General features: G+C 42.9%; 1 protein-coding gene across 2 annotated transcripts in view; it reads left to right on the top strand.

Moving 5' to 3' along the window:
- Positions 1 to 24,156, top strand: part of SH3YL1 (SH3 and SYLF domain containing 1) — an 83,943-nt gene that overhangs the window by 35,764 nt on the left and 24,023 nt on the right. For both annotated transcript variants that reach the window (XM_075269120.1, XM_075269119.1), the window contains exons 8-9: positions 1,492 to 1,552; positions 2,551 to 2,607. In XM_075269120.1, the coding sequence (XP_075125221.1) occupies positions 1,492 to 1,552; positions 2,551 to 2,607 (118 nt within the window). The remainder of the gene's footprint in view (positions 1 to 1,491; positions 1,553 to 2,550; positions 2,608 to 24,156) is intronic.

The raw sequence follows: 24,156 nt of genomic DNA, 5'->3' as shown, positions 1-24,156 counted from the left end.
TGGCACACTGACTATTTCATCTTTGATTTTTTTTTTTCTTTCCAAAATCTGCACCACAGACATAAAAAGGTTCCCTCCAGTACGGTAAATGTCTTAGCAGGAAAAAAAAATTAAAAGAGATGAATCACTGTTGTTTCGCTGTTGAACAAAAAGTAATCGAAGCAATAGACATTCCCCAAAATGGTATAATAAAAATGATCATCTGGCCCTGCAAAAAAATAAAAAAAATTCCTTATGCATGACCATAGCCACAGTCGTACTACCTAGGGTTGAGCCGATCTTGAGATTTTAAAATCCGATCATTTTCCAGTCAATCCCGATCGTGAAATTTGCTCGATCGCCGACCAGAATCCGATCTTTTCTGATTGCGATCCTCAACCCTAGTCAATGCTTCTCTATGAGAAAAGTCACTTTTAGGGCTGAGCCGAACTTGAGATAGCCTCCGATCTTGATCCCGCTGGAAAAGATCGGGTCGGAATTCCGATCGCGATCGTGAAATTTACTCGATTGCCGATCGGAATCCGATCTTTTGCGATCCCAATCGCTCAACCCTAATACTAACCCATAGAATACAGGGGTCATTTTGGAGGTACAGTGAACACTGTGAAAACAAAGCTCATAAGACGGTTGCACAAACGAAATCTTGCTCCATTTCTACCTCATTCAGAGGGGGGGGGGGGGGGGCTTTCTTCTATGATGTTCTGATGATTTAATAGGGTATATATAGGAGGATGCTTTATGTTTTAGCGTAGTCTTCCCAATGATCCATAATGGTTCATATTTCGTTTATTGTTTAGCGTGACAGATGTATTGTCCTGTGAAAAGGGCTTATCATAAAGATTAAGATACAACTGGCCCCAGGATAAGATTCTTTGATGTTTGTGTGGGAACCAGCTCAGTGCCGCCTACTAGTGTGAGCAGATAGCCAGAGTAAACAGTATATGCAGAGCGCTTATGGGAAATTCTGCATAACAATCCAATCTGAAGGATGTGACATTTCAGCGCTCCCCATGTATGGTATAAGACATGCTGGAAAGGAGATAATCCGAAAGATAGCTGCTGGAGGATGTCTTAACCAGTGACATATCCCCAAAAATTGTAAATACTACAGATGTGGCACAGCTGAATTTGTCAGTTTTCAGAATCTGAAGTGTTAAAGGGGTTGTTCCACAGGATAGAGCATTAAAGGCCACATCACTGGGTCTGCAAACACTGAGTCCTATGCCACCTCTTTGTTGATACTGATAGTAGATCGAAAGTTTGGTTCCGTTTTGTCACCCGGTGCATTTCAATCTGCACCCCTTTCGGGTGGTTCCATTTAGATGAATGCTACCCAACCTGGCACTGCATTCAAACTAGGGTACAAAGTACCCCACGTTCCCTCTGTGATATACTGTATTATACTATGTATACATTAAACTACTCCTAACTGACCTTGGTCTTATTACTTTTTTAGAAGTAACCTGGTGTACTGTCTTCTTATTTTTGTAGAAAGAGGTGGCAGCGAAGTCAAGTAGGCCGCGTTCTTACCAGTCAGGAAATGGCACAGAAGGTAAGATTCCTCTTCTGTCTACATCATATGTTTTACCTGTATTTTGTAGGACGTATGTGGGGACTATCTAAAGTAGAACTCCCTAGAGTTCTGTGTATGAGGCCGGACACATATTCTATGTATGTAGACTGATGAGGAGGTTCTGGGGATAATATCGCTCCTTAAGGAGAGAGCACCTCTGCAGGTGTATGGAGACTTACAAAGCCATTTTCGCTCCACTGGGGGATTATGGGAAATATGTAAATATGTTGTCCAGGATGTAATTAGGAAAACAATGCCTCTGCTTGCTGCCCTCTAGGGACAGCCCCCTTAAACATCATGCATGACTTTTTCAACAAGCCTAATGGGCAGCCTAAGGCTACGTTCACATCTGTACTGGAGTCTATATTGGAGAGTTTGCCAAAAATTGACAGAGGATAAAGTATTTCCTGGAGGAGTTTTTCCTCTGCTGGTTTCAGTGTTTATATTCAGTGGAGTCCACCAAACCACTGTTTAAGGCGTCCGCGTCTCCGTTGTTCAGGTCCCCTGATGGAACCAAACAACTGAGACGCAAAGCTAGTGTGAACGCAGCGATAGAAGTGGAGATGGAATTAGATCTTCTTAATACAATATATATATTACATAGTTTCTTATATTCACCTGTACTATTCATTTATGAAATGTTGTTTAGAACTAGATAGGTTAGGAGCAGGAGTGTGACCTCTGATCACCTGTTTGAAGGGGCCGCTGAGATGTCCCCTGCACGGTTTACATTGCACACCGTTTGTTTCATAGTGGTCATGTGATGTCATGTTCCTTTCACGTCTATAAGATGAGGCTTCCATTACATTGCATAGCCACCATGAAACTAATGGTGTGTGACGTTAGCAGTGACTGGGGCATGGAGCTTCAGATGGCAGATCTCCAATCTCAGTGGCAAGTATAACATGATTTAGCCTTTCCTATTTCTCAGGAACTTTATCTCCGTATCATACTGTCATATAACATTTCATTCTCAGCTACAAGACCTACACAGAGGAGTTACCCTGACCTCTCCAGCTATAACATGAATGAACGTGAGTATGGGCACACTGAAATCTACTTAATATTTGGGGTCACCTTTTATACAGTAATGGGGTAACTGCAAAAATCAACTGTTTTGGATTTGGAATCGGGAAGGAATTTTTCCTCTGACACAGGGCAATTGGGAACAACCTTATGGGGGTTTTTTTTTGCCATCCTCTGGATTAACACTGTAGGGTTATAGATTGTGTCATCATCCACACTCGTCTACTATGTTACAGCAACTTTCCCCCAGCGATTCAGCACAAATTCATTCCGTTCTTTTGGTCTCTGGTAACAATAAGCCAAGATGTGACCACTACAAGCAGTCAGTGTCTGTGGGTCATGAGCCCTATTACATCGTGGGACACACTATGGCAGTATTACAGTATGTGACCGCTGTGGTCATTGATTGTAAACAAAGACCAAGGAGACAGCGATGGGGGAAGAAGGGGTGAATACCAATTTATTAATTTTTTTTTTATAGCATTTATATTCTAGAAGTGGTATGGGTTGAGTAATATCTATATTTTGGTGCATGCGTCCATACTATATAATCAATTCTGGAGCAATACAGCCAGGAGTGGCCCCTGCACTGGCATGTGGCGACATCATAGTTGATTCACCCGAGATCCTAGATAGGAGGATAATAAATGCATATTTTCTATAAGCCGTAGCCACACATTGATAGACATGTAAAAGGCATCCCCGTAAACCACTTATTATTCCAGTAATCCGAAGTTATTTCCCAGTCTTTTCTCCATCTAAGCAGCTGTATTTATAAACCACGTAAATATGTTAATCCAGCCCGTGGTCCCCTTCTGGCTTTCCTGTTACATCACAACCTACAAAGCAGCAAATGTACCCAGCCTAGTACTTACGAGGGAATCCTTTGTGGAGATTATCCCATACATAACATGTTTGTAGTCATTTTCATTTATGAATGAGGACAGTGGATTGTTGTCCTGAATGGAGGAATAATGCGCCGGGGGATGGTGATAAGACTGAATGGTAGTGAGCACCGAATAGAAGACTGCCTGTTATATCTGCAGTGCAATACATTGTATTTCCCATTGTGTATATAATTTAACCAATTCCTCAGCGCTGTAGTAAGACTGACATTATTCACATCAGTCCCTGTCCTCATGGGTCCCCAATCTAATCTCCAAATCTGAGATACTTAAGGTAACTGAATTTATATAAAGTCAGTATGTTCTGTTGTGGAGCGCAGGATGAAACTGGAGTACTCAAAGCAAACCCAAAACTGGGAGAACAGGCAGATGTTGTGTTTGGTCAGATTTGAACCCTGGTCCTCAGTGCTGTCTCTTTTATGTATGGCAGTCAGTATTTCCTCCCTTCTGATGAATATAGAGGCAGTGGTGTAGCTATAGAGAGGACAGGGGTGACAATTCCAGCTGGGGCTCAACTACCTGAGGGGAGGTGGAGTTGGCCCAGTGGTATCCTATCCTTCCTACTAATATTAAAAATGTGAAAGTTTGGATGTTCCTCAATCACGCCAAAATGGCTTAATGGATTTGGCCCACACATAGACTGGAACCTGGAATGAAACATAGGTTTATAATCCCGGTAAATGAGCAGACTTCACGACCGCTAACAACGGATTTATGTTCCGGCTAGACTAAAGGACCCGAGATGACGTTATCACAGGTCCTTGAGCCGTTCTCAGATAGAATCGTGCTATTGTGTGGGCGGAGCTATATATGTTGAAACCGGACACTGTGCAAGCTGCAGAAAATGGCGTCAAACTTCTCTACCTCCGCGGCTGCTGGAAGCTGCGGAAAACTGCATGTAATAGAAAGTCGGGACTGTAGCGAACATGCAGCCTGGGTGTGGACACGAGAAGGGTATCGGGTGTACAGTTTGTGTGAGTACGGCGGGAGAATCTGCTGTTCAACCTCAATTTGAGCACCATCCATCCACCACAGAAGCTGCTCAGACATGGCCATACGAAAACCCCTGGAAGGCAAATTGCTGCCATGACAGTCATGGTCTGATACTGATAGGTTGTGTTTTTATGGTTTTATAAGTGAGTTATGTATATGGAAGAAGGTCCTACAGCCCAGAGTCCCCCTTCATTTCCACCTTCTATATATCCCTAATTGTTCTGTACCTTCTCATCATTGTGCTATTTTCGGCCTGTTTAATATTCACCTCTCTTTATAGCTGTGACTCAGAAGATATAATAATACACAGGGAATTATAAGTCTAATGAGCTATCATTGAGATTGGCTTTCTTTTAGTATTTCTATTCCCTCCATTTATAATTTGCCATTAAGACACCTTTTCCCATTGAGGAATGAATCTATATTCTTAATGGTTTGGCTCCCAGCTAAAATTTGCATGACAAAACTTTTCTATGTGCTTGATCTATCTTTTAACATTACTAGTCCAATCTATGTGTACATTCAGTTTAAGACTCTTTATTTTACCTAATTCCATGGAGTAAAACTATTAAAGGGCAGCGCCCACCCAACCATTTAAGTTCTGCACGATCTACCTCGCCCACTATGTTTGTCCTACCAGGGTAATTGTCCCTGGGCGAAAATGACACCATAGAGATGACATAGTCCTCCCCCACAATGAAGTGAGTACCCTAGTAGAAACCAGGCGGAGATGTTCTACGGAGTAATTATAAGAATCAACATTTTTATTTATGCACTAGCCTCTGCCCACGACTTCGTCTGCATGTTCGTGGCAATAATGATCCACCTATATACAGCAAATTGCTGCCGTCGATGGTTTCCCTGCTCTGGCATTTTGGCAGTTCTCAAGCTGTCCTGCTGTTGAACTTGTTCCTCGCGCCTTGCCTGTGATTGTTCCGGCATCTCAGGAGCTGGCTGGGACGCCATATAATTGTTGACGATCCGGCGTTTAAGCAGCTGTCAAGCTGGCCTGCCACTGAACTCGTTCCTCGCACTGTGCCTGTGATTGTTCTAGCATCTCAGCAGCTCGCTGGGAAGCCATATAATGAGCGTGTTTTTGGCATCGATGATCCGCCTACTCCGGCATTTCGGCAGCCCTCAAGCTGGCCTTTCGCTAAACTTGTACCTCGCACCATGCCTGTGATTGTTCTGGTATGTCAGCAGCTTGCTGGGACGCCATATAATGAGTGTGATGTTGGCGTCGATGATCCGCCTGCTCCAGTCTTTCGGCTGCTCTAAGAGCCGCTTGACGCCTAACTTGTCTCAGAGTCTTCAGAGTCTAGTAGATATCCCCAACAAATCCTGCAAGGCTGACTTTTTATGTCTGGCAAAGTCTGTTAAAAATAACGGCCCATTTATAGTCAATCCATGGGTGTCCGTCATTATACAGACTGGTTTTACATTCTTTTGGTCTTGCCACTTACTAGGAGAATAATTTGACACCGGTGTGAACATAGCGCCCCATGAAGAATATTCTTGTAATAGTCTAAATCTATTACTCCACCTTACCCTAAAGCTACGACATCTCCTCTGCTCCTGAGAGGTGATAAGTGATTGAGCGTAGTTAAAGATGCTTTTTCTCTGCAGCTTCAGAAGTAGCTGACTTACAGCTTTAGGGTTCCCTCCACCTGCTTGGAGCAAAACTGAGCATGTCTGTCCACCTTGGCACATTTAGTGATGTGAACAAAGCAGCAAATTGTTTCTAACATGGAAATAGTTGCTCCTTGTCTCAACCCGTATGGTCAAGTGTTACATGACTAGGCAAGCAGTGCTGCTCTATGCTGTTTCCGTAACCCCCATAAAGGACAGTAGAAGCTACGGAAACCATGGGGAACTACTGAGCTATGCTGTTTCCATAGCTTCACAGTTAAAAAAACTGTATAGGTAGATGTACGGCACTGTTTCTGCAGCTCCCATTCATCTCTATGGGGGGATTGGGAAGATCATAGAGCCTCACTGTTCAGTTATTCCCATAAGTGGACCATAAGGGTTGGGACAGAGAGCAGTTATTACCATCTCGACAGAAATTTGTTACCTCTTTAAAGTGGATCTCACACCATATCCATCAATTCAAGTTAATAGAATCTGTTGATAGGTACCACACCACTGATTCCAGCACAGTTGTAATTTTCTCTCTAGCCCTCACTATTCCTGAGCAATAAATGCAGGTAGTTTTGATGCCTAATATGCTATTTAAGCTCTGTACTGTCAGAAGGGCGGTGTCAGACAGGGGGTGTGATTCTGAGGCAGCCAGTGTATGAGTTCAGAATCACACCCTTTGTCTGCTCCTGCCTGACACCACCCTCCTGACAGTACTTAACATGTCAAGTACAAAAAGTAACAGATGCATATATCACTGAAATATCTCCCCGCATAAAGGGTAAACTAAAATCTTAGGTGCAGACAAACTATAGTGATGATTGCAAATGCCTGTATCCAGACGATAATATGGTAATAAATACAGACCCAGTCGTAGTACAAGCGGCACTGCGACTCATATAAAATAATACATGTGTGTCCCTGATGCCTAAGGTCGGCTATTGTGAGTACCGGAGCCCACCATCAGTGGGACCATCAGGGATTGCAGTTATCACTGTGCAATGTTTTCTTATATTTAAGACCACGATATTGCTTTTACCCCTGGCCCGAGTCAATGGTGTTTGTAGGAGGGAGCTGCTCCAATCCTGGAGATGAATGTGATTTTGTCTTTGATTATGGATAGGTCACTAATCCTGAGGGCACCCTTTATCCACAATAGATGTGCTGGGGGGTTATACCTATTAGAGGTTTATCATTCCTCCCCCCTCCAGTTTAGGGATATTTACCACTACTATCTACAATTCACCTCAAATGTCCTGCCTGGGTATAGTTTAGTATCTGTTACCTTACAGGGGGTTGGTATATTTGTTATGGTGTCTCTGTGATAGGGACCTTATCAGCCTGCTGATTCTATCCATGGATGTGGGTTTGGAAGGGTTCCTTAGGCATCAGGAATGTACCTATATTATTTTATGAGTTGCGTTGTACTACAGTCCCTTCCGCCCTCAGTGAATTAGTAACAAAAAGTTACAGCACTATTGCTTAGGAATGGTGGGGGCTAGAGGAAAAATTGTGCCAGACTCAGTGGAGCAGCGTCTATTAAATTATGTAATAAACTGGATTTGTTGGAGGTGGTGAAAAGTCCTGTTTAAGGGTATCCAGGGTAGCAGGTGGCGGTATTTTACTGTTATTCTTGGAATAGCTGGGGAAATAAGCAATATACCGTATATACTCGAGTATAAGCCAAATTTTTCAGCACAGTTTTTGTGCTGAAAAAAGCCTCCCTCGGCTTATACTCGGTCAAGCAAAAAAAAAAAAAAAAAGTATTTTTATTTATTTTTTTGGGAGGGGGGGGGTCTATGCCCAGCTGCAATAGTAATGTATAGAATCTCCCATAAAATAGTGGGGAAAAAAAGAAGCTTTAAAAAAAATTATAATAAAAAGATAAAATAAATAAAAGTTCTAAATCCCTCCTTTCCCTAGAATACATATATATGTCTGTGTCTCAAAGTGCCCGGTCTACTGAATATAGGGGATCTGCAGTGCTCCTGTTCCGTCGGGAAGGGGTTAATAGGAGCACTGCAGATCCCCTATATTCAGCCAGGCTGAATTCCAAGTGGGGGCAAAAAACCCCAGTCCTCAAGCTCAGGGAAGGGGCAGACAGACAACCACAACACCCCCACCCCTTCCCCATCACCCAGCAACTACTGCACCCAAAAACTCCGACCATTTTCATTTTTGAAATTTTCCAGTAGCTGCTGCATTTCCCCCCTAGGCTTATACTCGAGTCAATAAGTTTTCACAGTTTTTTGTGGTAAAATTTGAGGCCTCAGCTTATATTCGGGTCGGCTTATACTTGAGTATATACGGTGTGTGTATATGTATGTGTGTATATATATATATATATATATATATATATATATATATATATATATATATATATATATATATATATATATATATAAAAAATTTTTTTTTTTTTCATTTTATTTCAACAGTGGTCTGGACTAAACTATTATGGTCTGAAATAAAATATTCCTCATGTAGCAATTTGTTTAAATCCTAGAAGCGTGATTGGGAGATAAAGGAAAAGCAGCCTAAACTGTAGTTTGCAGATACATTAAAGGGTCCCGTTGGAAGCTATCTAAGGACAGTCCATGGGATATAGCTGACGTAACCGTTCAGAAACTGGATATTTTGCCCAGGTCATGATCTTGTACAGGGTTCGTCCGCATCCGATGCAGCTGTTATTAAAAGTTAAAGCTGAAGGAGAAACCAAGGAGTAATGCAAGGAGAAACCAAGTTTTACATCTTCCCTGGCTCCTAATGTAGATGTGATACCCATCTCGCAGGATACAGCTCTGTGTACAGTAGCCGCATATAATAGGGTTTTTCTTGTAATAACACAGGTGCAGGCAAACCCTTCTATGTCTAATGTGTTGGGAAAATCGCCTAAGAATCGTACTGGTCCCAATGAGCATTGATTAGATTGTTATCAGTATTTTGATGTGTTATTGCTGCTTTTTATCCAAGATATGTGGTTTCCTTTTTGCTTTATTTTTCCTTTTACATTTTATTGTCACGGTAAATTACATGATGGTTGTTTTTGCAGCTTTCAGTTTATCCTTGGAAATTTAGCCAATGTGCTAATGGGATATGACTAAAATGTCTCTTTCCAACTAGACCACAAAATTAGTCTCAATTCACTAGTGCAAGGACGTTTTTTTTCTAACCGGCTTAAAGAGGACCTTTCACCGTCTCCATCAACTCAAACTCCGCATCCTTTACTAGCTGCCCCTAGTAACAGTACAGTTCTAATTTGTCCTTTAGCCTCTACCATTCCTGAGCAATTAGTGCTGTTAGTTTTGCCACTTAATATGCTAAAAAGTCTACCTAATGTCAAGCGGGTGGTGTCAGGCAGGAGCAGACAAGGGGGCGTGATTCTGAGTCCTGACTCTGTCCACATCCGATTGGACCATGTTAGAGCTCACACTCCTTGCCTTCTTCCGTCTGACACCACCCCCTTGATAATAAGTAGACTAGTCCACTAGGCAAGCACCAAAACTAAGAGCTCCAGTTGCTCAGGAATGGTGGAGGCTGGAGAAAAAATTCCAGCTGTAGTGGAGTCTAGACGGGTCAGTCATGTGATGATCTCTGATCTCTGCAAAACTAATAAATGGGGCTCTGGGGGAGAAAAGTGTATTTTACTGATAAACTTTATCCAACGCAGGAAATGCATTAGTGATCTTTACTAGAGATGAGCGAACAGTGTTCTATCGAACACATGTTCGATCGGATATCAGGGTGTTCGCCATGTTCGAATCGAATCGAACACCGCGTGGTAAAGTGCGCCAAAATTCGATTCCCCTCCCACCTTCCCTGGCGCCTTTTTTGCACCAATAACAGCGCAGGGGAGGTGGGACAGGAACTACGACACTGGGGGCATTGAAAAAAATTGGAAAAAGTCATTGGCTGCCGAAATCAGGTGACCTCCATTTTAGACGAATAGTGGATTTCAAATCCGGGTCATATGAGAATGTGAACTTTGTGACTATGAGACAGGGATAGCTGTACAGGCAGGGATAGCTAGGGATAACCTTTATTTAGGGGGGAATGTTATTAAAAATAACTTTTTGGGGCTCTATCGGGTGTGTAATTGTGATTTTTGTGAGATAAACTTTTTCCCATAGGGATGCATTGGCCAGCGCTGATTGGCCGAATTCCGTACTCTGGCCAATCAGTGCTGGCCAATGCATTCTATTAGCTTGATGAAGCAGAGTGTGCACAAGGGTTCAAGCGCACCCTCGGCTCTGCGTAGCAGAGCTGAGGCTGCACAAGGGTTCAAGCGCACCCTCGGCTCTGATGTAGGAGAGCCGAGGGTGCACTTGAACCCTTGTGCACCCTCGGCTCTGCTACATCAGAGCCGAGGGTGCGCTTGAACCCTTGTGCACACTCTGCTTCATCAAGCTAATAGAATGCATTGGCCAGCGCTGATTGGCCAATGCATTCTATTAGCCCGATGAAGTAGAGCTGAATGTGTGTGCTAAGCACACACATTCAGCTCTACTTCATCGGGCTAATAGAATGCATTGGCCAGCGCTGATTGGCCAGAGTACGGAATTCGGCCAATCAGCGCTGGCTCTGCTGGAGGAGGCGGAGTCTAAGATCGCTCCACACCAGTCTCCATTCAGGTCCGACCTTAGACTCCGCCTCCTCCAGCAGAGCCAGCGCTGATTGGCCGAATTCCGTACTCTGGCCAATCAGCGCTGGCCAATGCATTCTATTAGCGTGAACTGAGTTTGCACAGGGGTTCTAGTGCACCCTCGGCTCTGCTACATCAGATTGCTACATCTGATGTAGCAGTGCCGAGTGTGCATCAGATGTGTAGTTGAGCAAAACTGACTCAGCACTGCTAAGTCTCTGCATTCGCATAGGAATGCATTGGCCAGCCTTCGGCCAATCAGCGCTGGCTCTGCCGGAGGAGGCGGAGTCTAAGGTCGGACCTGAATGGAGACTGGTGTGGAGCGATCTTAGACTCCGCCTCCTCCAGCAGAGCCAGCGCTGATTGGTCGAGTTCCGTACTCTGGCCAATCAGCACTGGCCAATGCATTTCTATGGGGAAAAGTTAGCTTGCGAAAATCGCAAACTGACAGGGATTTCCATGAAATAAAGTGACTTTTATGCCCCCAGACATGCTTCCCCTGCTGTCCCAGTGTCATTTCAGGGTGTTGGTATCATTTCCTGGGGTGTCATAGTGGACTTGGTGACCCTCCAGACACGAATTTGGGTTTCCCCCTTAACGAGTTTATGTTCCCCATAGACTATAATGGGGTTCGAAACCCATTCGAACACTCGAACCATGAGCGGCTGTTCGAATCGAATTTCGAACCTCGAACATTTTAGTGTTCGCTCATCTCTAATCTTTACTATAAGCTGGGAAGTGAATCAAAAAGTACCCAAAGTTGCTCAATAAATCAATGTGAACTTGAGCTAGATCCATGCTATCTTGCTTTACAATGCCGTTGGCTAAAGGATATGTCGCTAACTGAACAATATCCAATCAGGATGACCCCTTTACTCTGAAGAATATGCAGACCATTGACCATATAAGTAAAAATATTCAGTGACTATTCTAATTACTGTTACAATTATAATGGAGAGTATAACAAGGGTAGAACGTGTCCTCAAACAATGGCAAGAACTACAAATACAGCAAACATACTGCAGATCAGCATTAAACAATGTATCGTTCTCCTGTATCGGTCGCTACCCCATGGCGAACATGGATCAATTATACCAAGGGGGATAGGTTATTGGCCATGTAATAATTCCAGGGAGAATCACCATGCCATATATTGATTTTTGAACAGTCAACGGTCTTGTAGAAATAAACAGCCCCAAACCTTAAAAATCACTTTTCAAGAAAAAAAAACAAAAACCTTTTTAACCCCTTAACCAACATATACGCCAGATGTCATCACTTTAAACATGGCTCTGGTCTCTGTTTTCTTGCATAGCGGGCATCTGGTGGCATTATTGGTGATCAACCACAACCTTGATCATGGACATTTAACCTCTCCGTTGCCATGTTTAAATGCAACCAAGGAATAAGGGAGGTTATCTTTAAAGGGGCTCTATCAGCAAAATCCTGCAGATAGAGCCCCACATATGCGTGCATAGCCTTTAAAAAGGCTATTCAGGCACTGTAAAAGTTAAATTAAACTACCCCCCCCGTTTGAAAATAATAACTTAAAAAAGAATGTTCTCTACTTACGGAACGTGCACCCTGGGCGGGCATTCTGGGTGTGTCTTCATCTTCTTCCCCGCCTCTTCTTCCTCTGACGTCTTCGGGTCCCGTCCTCCTCCGGCGCTTGCTCGCGGACACTGATAAAAAAAAAATAGCCCGGGCGCATGCGCAGTAGCACGCGGCCTCTACTACGGCTACTGCGCATACGCCCGGGCTATTTTTTTTATCAGTGTCCGCGAGCAAGCGCCGGAGGAGGACGGGACCCGAAGACGTCAGAGGAAGAAGAGGCGGGGAAGAAGATGAAGACACACCCAGAATGCCCGCCCAGGGTGCACGTTCCATAAGTAGAGAACATTCTTTTTTAAGTTATTATTTTCAAACGGGGGGGTAGTTTAATATAACATTTACGGTGCCTGAATAGCCTTTTTAAAGGCTATGCACGCATATGTGGGGCTCTATCAGCATGATTTTGCTGATAGAGCCCCTTTAAGGTGGTTGCTCTCTCAGGCGCCCCCTACACATGACAATATCTGATCATCTGTATCCTTTATACTACAGAACATACACAGTCAGCCCAATCGATGATGATTTGATCGGGATAACACCTCAGCAGTTTGTTATACACACTATAATAAATGTGCATAATGCCATATGTTATAAAGTCACCACACAGATGTGAACATGGCCAATCTACTGTATAAACTGTATGTCTAAGGAATTTTTTCATTTATTTTTTTCATTTACTTATAGACCCAACCCTATGTCACCGCTTTAGGAAATTTAATGTAGCGCTGAGCTGGATTAATCCCCTCTTATTTATAGTGCACACAGACGGTTTCCTTCCTATTCCAGCATGGGAAGACCTCTCTATAAAGCTAATCTGGATTATCTTGGTCTTGTCAGGGGAAACCCCTTCTAATGGAGAGCTATGCCTGAAAGCATTTTAAGTGTTATCTGATAATGATGTATAATACATGGCATCCAGAAAAACAAACAGGACAGTCGAGGCAAGTGCTCCATGTCACTATAAATGATTGAGATAGATTTACCCCTGGGATTCAGGCTGTAGAAGGTCAGGCTTTGTATTTTATTGAAACATGATTTTTTATTTAGGGTTGCATATCCACCAATTATATGTAAGCAACCCAAACGCACAGCTCTAACGTGTACACTAATATCTATGAGTAGACACACTAGAGCCAAACCAGTGGTAAGAACACCATGTACCTCTAAATCGTAATGAAAAAGTAATACAGCAAGCATAGTAAATGTGTATCAGGGTGAGCCGTGCCTCAGTACTTCACTACGCAAATTGTATACATAAAAATACTATATTTCGGGGTCAGGGGATAATAACACCCATTAGGGAGTGTTAAAAGTCATTTTTGCTCCACTGGGGGATTATGGGAAATATATGCAAATCTGTTTTCCAGGATGTAATTAGGAAAATAGTGCCTCTGTACACTGCCTGTTAGGACAGCCCCCTTAACATCAGGCATGACTTTTTGTTTAATAAGCCTAATAACATGATGCGGGGATTATTGCCAAAATAGTATTTCTATTCCAAAAGGAACAGATTCCCAGCTGTGGACAGCGCTATTTCTAGAGATGAGCGAACACTAAAATGTTCGAGGTTCGAAATTCGATTCGAACAGCCGCTCACTGTTCGAGTGTTCGAATGGGTTTCGAACCCCATTATAGTCTATGGGGAACATAAACTCGTTAAGGGGGAAACCCAAATTCGTGTCTGGAGGGTCACCAAGTCCACTATGACACCCCAGGAAATGATACCAACACCCTGGAATGACACTGGGACAGCAGGGGAAGCATGTCTGGGGGCATAAAAGTCACTTTATTTCATGGAAATCCCTGTCAGTTTGCGATTTTCGCAAGCTAACTTTTCCCCATAGAAATGCATTGGCCAGTGCTGATTGGCCAGAGTACGGAACTCGACCAATCAGCGCTGGCTCTGCTGGAGGAGGCGGAGTCTAAGATCGCTCCACACCAGTCTCCATTCAGGTCCGACCTTAGACTCCGCCTCCTCCGGCAGAGCCAGCGCTGATTGGCCGAAGGCTGGCCAATGCATTCCTATGCGAATGCAGAGACTTAGCAGTGCTGAGTCAGTTTTGCTCAACTACACATCTGATGCACACTCGGCACTGCTACATCAGATGTAGCAATCTGATGTAGCAGAGCCGAGGGTGCACTAGAACCCCTGTGCAAACTCAGTTCACGCTAATAGAATGCATTGGCCAGCGCTGATTGGCCAATGCATTCTATTAGCCCGATGAAGTAGAGCTGAATTGTGTGTGTTAAGCACACACATTCAGCACTGCTTCATCACGCCAATACAATGCATTAGCCAGTGCTGATTGGCCAGAGTACGGAATTCGGCCAATCAGCGCTGGCTCTGCTGGAGGAGGCGGAGTCTAAGGTCGGACCTGAATGGAGACTGGTGTGGAGCGATCTTAGACTCCGCCTCCTCCAGCAGAGCCAGCGCTGATTGGCCGAATTCCGTACTCTGGCCAATCAGCGCTGGCCAATGCATTCTATTAGCCCGATGAAGTAGAGCTGAATGTGTGTGCTAAGCACACACATTCAGCACTGCTTCATCACGCCAATACAATGCATTAGCCAGTGCTGATTGGCCAGAGTACGGAATTCGGCCAATCAGCGCTGGCTCTGCTGGAGGAGGCGGAGTCTAAGGTCGGACCTGAATGGAGACTGGTGTGGAGCGATCTTAGACTCCGCCTCCTCCAGCAGAGCCAGCGCTGATTGGCCGAATTCCGTACTCTGGCCAATCAGCGCTGGCCAATGCATTCTATTAGCCCGATGAAGTAGAGCTGAATGTGTGTGCTAAGCACACACATTCAGCACTGCTTCATCACGCCAATACAATGCATTAGCCAGTGCTGATTGGCCTGGGCGCCAGGGAATTGGCCTGAAGGCGCCAGGGAAGGTGGGAGGGGAATCGAATTTTGGCGCACTTTACCACGCGGTGTTCGATTCGATTCGAACATGGCGAACACCCTGATATCCGATCGAACATGTGTTCGATAGAACACTGTTCGCTCATCTCTAGCTATTTCTATCTGTTGGATCTCATCAGCACAGCGTAGGCATACTAGTTTGGATGGGTGAGAGACTATAGACCAGGGTCAGGGGATAACAACACTCCTTAGGGAGAGGGCACATTTACAGGTGTATGGAGACTCACAAGCCATTTTCACTCCACTGGGGGATTATGGGAAATATGTGAGTCTCTTCACTAAGGTAAAAAGATACTCTTTTCCCTATCAAATAAAAACTTAAAGGCTATGGACCTTAAAGGGGTTGTATTGTGAAGGACACTAATTCCCTATCCACACAGTAGGAATAAGTATCAGATCACTGGGGGCCTGACCAGCAGGTCCCCCAGCGATCAGGGGAATGGGGCCAAAAGTTCCCCAAAACCCTTCTTGTGAATAGAGGGCCAGGTTGCTTGGACTGATGGTCCATTCTCTTCTTTGGGGCTGCAGGCACTGCTGGTGATAGTTCAGACTGCTTAACAGACTGGAGCGCTGGTTACACAAGTGCACTGACACTCCGTTCTCAAGGAGGCTTTAGAATGACTTTCAGTCCCCCATTCTCCTGATGGATAGGGGATAAGTGTCCTTGATGGCACTTCCCCTTTAAATGAAAAATAAAGTGGGTCTTGAAGTAACATTATGTACTATATTGTGTCCACATTGCCAGACAGCCAGCCTGCAAACCCTGTTGTAGTCTGATCCTGCAGTCATACAATCCCATTTGTTCCCTATGCTTTGCTATTGTATTTGCTATAGTTTAGCACATTGCAGAAAGTTATTCTGCTCAGCAGGAGTTCTAACTGGTCTAGGGTATGTCCACTCCAGGAAAGTGGCCATATATGCAACTTTATTCTCCAGTGAAATATATTGAATGTTAACAGCTGTTTTCAAATCTCCCAAAGGAATTAAGCTGGTATGCTTGTGCCCCTGTTCAATCATTTAGATCCGCACCATAGCACAAGTAACTAGAGGGGGGGGGGGGGGGAGCAATCCAAGATTGGGGTTGTTGGTTCCATTCACATGACCCAGGATCAAAACCATTCTGCAACCCCCAATCCAGCATGACTAAACCCCCGGAGGAAGTCGGGTAAGTTACCTTTTAAGATTTTATTTTTTTTGTAGATTGTGAGCCCCATATAGGAATCACAATGTACTTTTTTTCCCTATCAGTATGTCTTTGTAGAATGGGAGGAAATCCATGCAAACACAGGGAGAACATACAAACTCCCTGCAGATGTTGTACCTGGCATGATTCAAACCCAGGACTCCAGCGCTGCAAGGCTGCAGTGCTAACCACTGAGCGACCTTGTCGCCCAACACCTTTAAGATTTTTTAACAAGAGCTTAGCAGGGGTTACCCATTGTTCAGTTTTGCCATCTGCAGGTTATATTAGTATAGAATCAATTTTAGATCTAGAGGGATCTTCATTATAATTAGTAATAGAGGGGATTCTCCGCATATAAGACTCTGTGTACAGAGAACCTTTCTTGTTTTCTTCCCTTGTTTTGTAATATTTGTGAGTTTAGGGAAGTTTGTATATTCTCGTCTTGCTAGGACTTTGGTTTTTCTGTTTTCCAAGTCCAATATCTCCCTGGTGGAGCAGATTCCCCTCAGTATCTCTGTCTGTGCAGGTGTTATACTGAGGACAATAACTATTCACATTTGGATGTTCTTTACCAAATATCCTCTGGGGATTTCTATGTAACTTCTTGGTTAGTCATGCAACACAATAAGTACACAACTTGACAGATGTGCAGCCCTCAAATGTGTTTATTAACTGTTTATTCATCTTTATGGAAAGTACATTCAACATGTTAAAGTGTAACAAATTTTGTCTCCTTTCTGTGAAATCCTGCATCTCTTTATTCTTCTCTTTACTTTGTATTGAGAGCTGTTCCTGCCTCTCGCTGAATATTACTGTGTATGGAGTTTAGTGATGTATAGAAGATTAGTGTAGGGGATGTTCACTTCATATGAAAGAAGAGATTCTCCTCTTTCATATGACACCAAAAACAAGATAGATAACTGTTTAAGGTAACCCTCCCCTCATTTTCTCTACATTTTATACAGTCCTGTTCTCCGTACACAGTAACCTTTAGTGAGAGGCAGGAACAGCTCTCAATGCAGAAGCCAGGAGAAAGAATAAAGAAGGACAGGATTTCACATAAAGGAGCCAAAATTTGTTAATAAAGTATATCACAAAATGTATTAATGACACAGATACTGCCAGAAAATCTAAAAGTTTAGTTACACTTTAAGGGGGCATTCACACGATGTAACGCGGCGTTGATTCTGACACGTAAACTCGTGTCAGAATCAGCGCTGCAAAATAGAATCCCATTGACTTCAATGGGTTCCGTTTAGCACACGTAACACATTGAAATCAATGGGTTAAAAAGCCTCCCATTGATTTCAGTGTGTTGTGCTCGCTAAACGGAACCCATTGAAGTCAATGGGATTCTATTTTGCAACGCTGATCCTTACACGAGTCATCGTGCGTGAATCAGCGAGGCGTTACATCGTGTGCATGCACCCTAAGGTTGCAATAGACTGGACAGCAGTTTAAGGTTAAAGGATTAACCCCTTAACGACCGGCCCATAGGGAATCTACGTCGGCACTGACAGGTCCTTCCTGACTGCCCTATAGGAAAACTACGTCGGACAGTCAGGGAAGGATTCCCTGTCAGTGCCGATGTAAATGGAGCGGATCTTAGCTGTAACATACAGCTAAGACCTTGCTCCATAACCCCCATCGGAGGGCGCTCCGATGGGGGGGTTTTAACCTCTCTTCAGTTCCGTGATCAAAAATGATGACGGAACTGAAGCGGTTCCGTGATGATGCCGGCGGTATCGGCACCCCCCGCGGCGAGATCGGGGGGTGCCGATATACAAAACATGCAGTCTGGGGTCTGGCCAGTGACCCCAGACTGCCTGAGCCCCCCGTTACCTAGTTGATCCTGCCCCAGACTTAGGAAGCCAAGCGATGCGTCTACATCGCTTGGCTTCCTGTTACAGACTGGAGACACGTGCAGCCTGTGTCTCCTGTGTCTCCAGCCTGTAATACTGATTCAGCAATTAAATCATTGCTGAATCAAGTGTCCTAAAAGGGAAACATAAAAAAGTGAAATAAAAAGTGAAAAAAAGTGAAAAATAAATAAATAAAGCTTTTGAAAAAAAACTAATAAAGTTATAAAGCCCCAAAAATCCCCTTTTTTCTATAGAAAATGAGTTATGTAAAAAAAAACAACTAAAAATTAATAAAAACAATACATATTTGGTATCGCCGCGTCCGTAACAATCTGTACAATAAAACGGAAACAATATTTAATGTATACGGTAAAAGTCGGGGGGAAAAAACCCGCCGGAAGTAGTGATTTTTCGCCATCTCACCTTTAGAAAATATGCTATAAAAAGTGATCAAAAAGTCATATGCACCCCACAATAGTACCAAAAAAAAGCGCAGGTTGTCCCGCAAAAAATAAGCCCTCAACCAACACTGTCAACCGAAAAATAAAAATGTTATGCCTCTCAGAAGATGGCGATGCAAAAATCACTGATTTATGTCCCCAAATGTGTTTTTCCTCTGCAGAATTAGTATTGCATAAAAAAATGCTATAAATGAGGTATCGCCGTAACCGTACCGACCCGCAGAATAAAGGTCACATGTTACTTATACTGTACGCTGCATGGCGCAAAATTTAAAAGGGAAAACTCAATGCCAGAATTGATTTTATTTTTTTAAATCCAGCAAAAAAAGAGTTAATAAAATGTATTCAATAGAATGTAGGCACCCAAAAATGGTGTAATTACAAAATACACTTCATTCCGCAAACAACAAGCCCTTATATGGCCACATCACCAGAAAAATAAAGAAAATATAGCATCTAGTAATGTGAAGACAAAAACCGCAAAAATCGCCAAATCATTAGAACACGACTGGCTGCGTCAGGAAGGGAATGTATAAGCTGTGCAAGAGAATATCAGGGGACACCCCAGATTTACAGCTTATGAGGGAAAAGACGCCAGAAGTGACCCCCAAAGTGACCCCCAGAGTGACTCCACCAATCATAGGAGCTACTGGGACATAGTAGGGAATTTGGTGTTTGCAATGTCCTCCGCACAGCTTACATATTCCCTCTTCACCATCCGCTGTGCAGTCACGTCTGGGATACTAATACTCACTACACCCCCTGATACATTCTTTGAGGGGTGCAGTTTTCAAAATGGGGTCACTCCTTTGGGGAATCCAGTTTTCTGGTACGTTATAGGCTCTAAAAACATGACATGGCGTCCAGATACCAAACATCTGAATCTGCGCTCCAAAAGCCACATCGCGCTCCTTCCCTTCTGCGCCCTGCTGTGCGCCCAAACTGCAGATTATGCCCCATGTATGACACTGGTGTACCCGGGATAACGTACATAATGTCATATGTGGGTATAAACTGATATTAGGGCACAGCCAGACACAGAAGGGAAGAAGGGTTATTGGGTTTTTGGAGCAAAGACGGTTTGGTTTTTGGATGCCATGACACTTTTGCAGAGCTGAAACACCAGTAAAGTGGAATCCCCTGATATGAGACGTTATTTTGGAAACTACGCCCCTGAAGGATTTCTCCAGGGGTACAGAGAGCATTTTTAACCCCCAAGTGTTGCTATAACTTATTATCCATAAATGAATATGAAGCTGATTGTGAGAAGTGAAAATACCAATTTTTCCAGGAATACGTCATTTCAGTGCGTAATATGTTGTGCCCGCCTTGTATCAGAGATGAACGCTCTAAAAGCTGTTGTGCCCGGGATAGCCGCTTACCAGTTTTTGGAGTGTGAATCTCTGCTGACATAAGTTGGGCACAACATATCGGGCACTAAAATGGCGAATCTCTGGAAAAATTTCATTTTTAACTTCTCATTTTCAGTTGCGATTTCATTTCTGGAAACTAAATAAATGCAACACTCAGGGGTTAAACATGCTCGCTACACCACTTCATATATCCCATCAGTGGGCTAGTGTCCAAAATGGGGTGACATGTCTGCAGATTCCACTTTATTGGCAATTCAGGGTCTTCGCAAAAGTGGCATGACGTCCAAAAACCAAACTGCGCCAAAAACCAAAATAGCGCTCCATTCTGTGCCCAGCTGTACCAAACAGCCGATTCTACCCACATATGGCATTAAGTCCGTTATCTGGGGTACACCAGTGTCATACATGTCGGCATACACTGCCATTTGGGTACACAGCAGGGCGCAGATGTGAAGGAGCAATATGTGCTTTTGGAGTGCAGATTTAGATTGTTGGTGTTTGGACACCATGTCACATTTACAGAGACCCTAAAATTGCCCCTACAAAATGGGGTCACTTATTGGGGAATTCCAGTTTACTGTCACCTCCAGGGCTCTGCAAAAACATCATGGCGCCCAGAGGGTCCCTCTAAATCTGTACCCCAAAATCTAAAAAGCGCAGTGCTCCTTCCCTTCTGAGCCCTGCTGTGTGCCCAAGCAGCAGTTTACACCCACATATATAATTTTCTGCCCCTCGGGATGTCCCCTTAATAGTTTTAGGAGTGCAGGTCTCTGACAACACAAAGTGGGTGCAATGTATTGGGCACCGAAATGGCAGATTTCTTTAAAAATTTCAATTTTCATTGTGTACATTAATTTTTGGGAAGCATTTTTAGGCTCAAAATGATAATACCCCTTGATATATTCTTTGATGGGTGTAGTTTTTAAAATGGGGTCAAATTTGAGGGGTTTCCATTGTATTGATACTTTAGGGGCTCAGCTAATGCGACATGGCACCTGAAAACTATTCCAGCAACATCTGCCCTCCAAAAGCCAAATAGCGCTCTTCCCATTCTGACCCCCACCATGTACCCATACAGCAGATTATGGCGACATATGGGGTATTGCTGTGTTCAGGAGAAATTGTGTAACAAACTGAGGGGGGCTTTTTCTCTTTTAACCCCTTGTGAAAATGAAAACTTTGGGGATAAAGGGACATTTTAGTAATTTTTAACCTACACATGCCAAGGTTAGTAAAATCTGTGAAACGGCTATAGGGTCAAAATACTCACTATACCCTTCAATGAATACCTTAAGGGGTCTAGTTTATAAAATGGGGTCATTTATGGGGGTTTTCAATTGTTTTGGTAACGCAAATCTTGTTTGAATGTGCAATGGGCCTAAAATATCTGCAAGCAAAATTTGTGTCTTGAAATCCAGTCGGTGATCCCATCTTTTTGGGCCCTACCGTGCGTCCGTACATAGGATTAAGACCACAAAGTGTACATTTTTGAATACGGGAGAAATGGGGCCATCTATTTTGGGGTGTTTTTCTTTATTTTCATGCCATGTGTGCAAAAAAACTGCCTTTAAAATGACTCTTTTGTGTTAAAAAATATGACAATTTTTTGTTTGACACAAATTCTTTTAAAACCTATGGGGTCAAAATACTGACTATACCCCTCAATGAATACCTCAAGGGGTCTAGTTTATAAAATAGGGGCATTTATTGGGGTTTTAAATTGTTTTGGTAACTCAAATCTTGTTTGAATGCACAATGGGCCCGAAACATTTGGAAGCAAAAATTGTGTCTTGAAATCCAGTTGGTGCTCCCTTCTTTTTGGGCCCTACCGTGCGTCCGTACATAGGATTAAGGCCACAAAGTGTACGTTTTTGAACACAGGAGAAATGGAGTCATCTACTTTGGAGTGTTTTTCTTCATTTTCATGTGTTATGTGCAAAAAAACTGCCTATAAAATGACACTTTTGTGTAAAAAAAATATGAAATTTTTTTGTTTGACGCAAATTTTCTAAAAACTTATGGGGTCAAAGTACTCACTATACCCCTCAATGAATACCTTAAGGGGTCTAGTTTATAAAATGGTGTCATTTATGGGGGGTTTCAATTGTTTTGGTAACTGAAATCTTGTTCAAATGTGCAATGGGCCTAAAATATCTGAAAGCAAAATTTGTGTTTTGAAATAAATTTGGCCCTCCCTACCTCTTGGGCCCTACTGTATATGTGTACATAGGACTAAGGCCACAAAGAGTACATTTTTTAACACAGGAGAAGTGGGGTGATATATTTTGGGGTGTGTTTCTTCTTTTTGATGTGTTGTGTGCAAAAAAACTGGCTTTAAAATGACACATATTTGAAGAAAATGAAAAATGCAAAACAATATTTGTTTGATCAAAATGCTCACTATACCCCTCAAAGAATACCTGAAGGGGTCTAGTTTTACAAATTAGGTCATTTAATGGGAGGTTCTGTCATTATTCCACCAATTCCTGTCTGTAAACATAGCTTGGTACAGGAAAAAATCACAAACTCCAAATTTCCAAAATTTGCTGATAAACTTGTAAATTGTCTAAGTTACTCAAATATGTTAAAATTATCTCAAATATGCTTGAAACACAAAAGGAACATTTGGAAATATATAACTACTAACTTTTTTGCCCTGTATTATTGTGTATATGTGAGATATCGCAGCTGAAAATGGAAAACATTGAAAAAATTTCAAAATTTTCAGCATTTGCGAGTTTTTTAATAAATTTACACAAGTTATATCAGCCTAATTTTACTTTCTCAGTAAAGTACAACATGTCACGAAAAAACAATATCAGAATCGCTTGGATGCGCTATACTGTTACAGAATTATTCACTAACAAAGTCACACAGGGCAAATTTCCAAAATTTGGCTTGGTCATTAAGGTCTAAAATAGGCTGGTCACTAAGGGGTTAAGCTCCACTATGTACTTGTCCTATTCACGTCTATGGGACAAAGCTTTAATGAAATTGCAACCCCTTCAAACAGCTGATCAGCAGGGGTCCCAGGTGTCAGACCACTGGTGATCTTTTATAGATGACCTATCCTCAGGAAGAAAAAAAATAAGACAACCCCTTTAAAGTCAAAACTTGTTCTGTCCTTATGAGTGGAAGCTTTAAAAACATTGCTGAATTAGATAACTACTATAGATAACTATAACTAAAGTGAGACAGCAACATAGGTCAGGCTCACATGAATGTAACTCCATTCTCCCTGTGTCTCTGTTGCAGAGAGATTATTTTTTTACAACATGTAAATGAGCCATCTGGAACTCCACGGAAGGTTCCTTCGCTCCAAACTGCTTCGCCCCACACTGCTCTAATAACTGAGTCATGCATGATGTTAATGATGCTGCCCTCTAGAGGGCGGCATACAGAGTGCACTGTTCTCCTAATTACATCCTGGAGAATAGATTTGCATATTTTTTTACCCAGAATCCCTAGCAGAGCAGGAATGACTTGTAAGTCTCCGTACTGCCTATGTAGGCACACGCTCTCCCTGATGTGTACGATTATCCCCTGACCCTAATACACTGGTTTGAATGTGAGAACACAAGGCCAGGTGAGATTTTGCCATAGCTAGTCCTGACCTTCAAGGGAGGGAGCAGTGTGAGAGCAGTGTGGGGTGTAGCATTATGGTGTAATGGAGATGCCCTCAGTGCTCCAGACTGCTCACTGGTTATAATGAGTCCCCTCCCCCTCCCTAAGGAATTGCTTCTGATAATAGGATATTGCTACTTATAGCTATATCACACAATGCTGTTTAGTTCATGTAGTCCTACAGTAGACAAGAGACAGATGAGTGCAAGTATTGTCCCAGTGGACAATTTCTAAAATGACATAAAACAGAACAAATATACAAGTTACCTGGAATAATGCCTGAAGATAATCCTAGAAAAGGATAAAACTTGTGAAATCCAAAACAGCCAAAAATAGGACAT

This window comes from Leptodactylus fuscus, chromosome 3 (genome assembly GCF_031893055.1).
Source record: "Leptodactylus fuscus isolate aLepFus1 chromosome 3, aLepFus1.hap2, whole genome shotgun sequence".
NCBI classification, from domain to species: Eukaryota; Metazoa; Chordata; class Amphibia; order Anura; family Leptodactylidae; genus Leptodactylus; species Leptodactylus fuscus.
The sequence above is the reverse complement of the archived record's forward strand: the minus strand, read 5'-3'. Positions and strand labels throughout refer to the sequence as shown.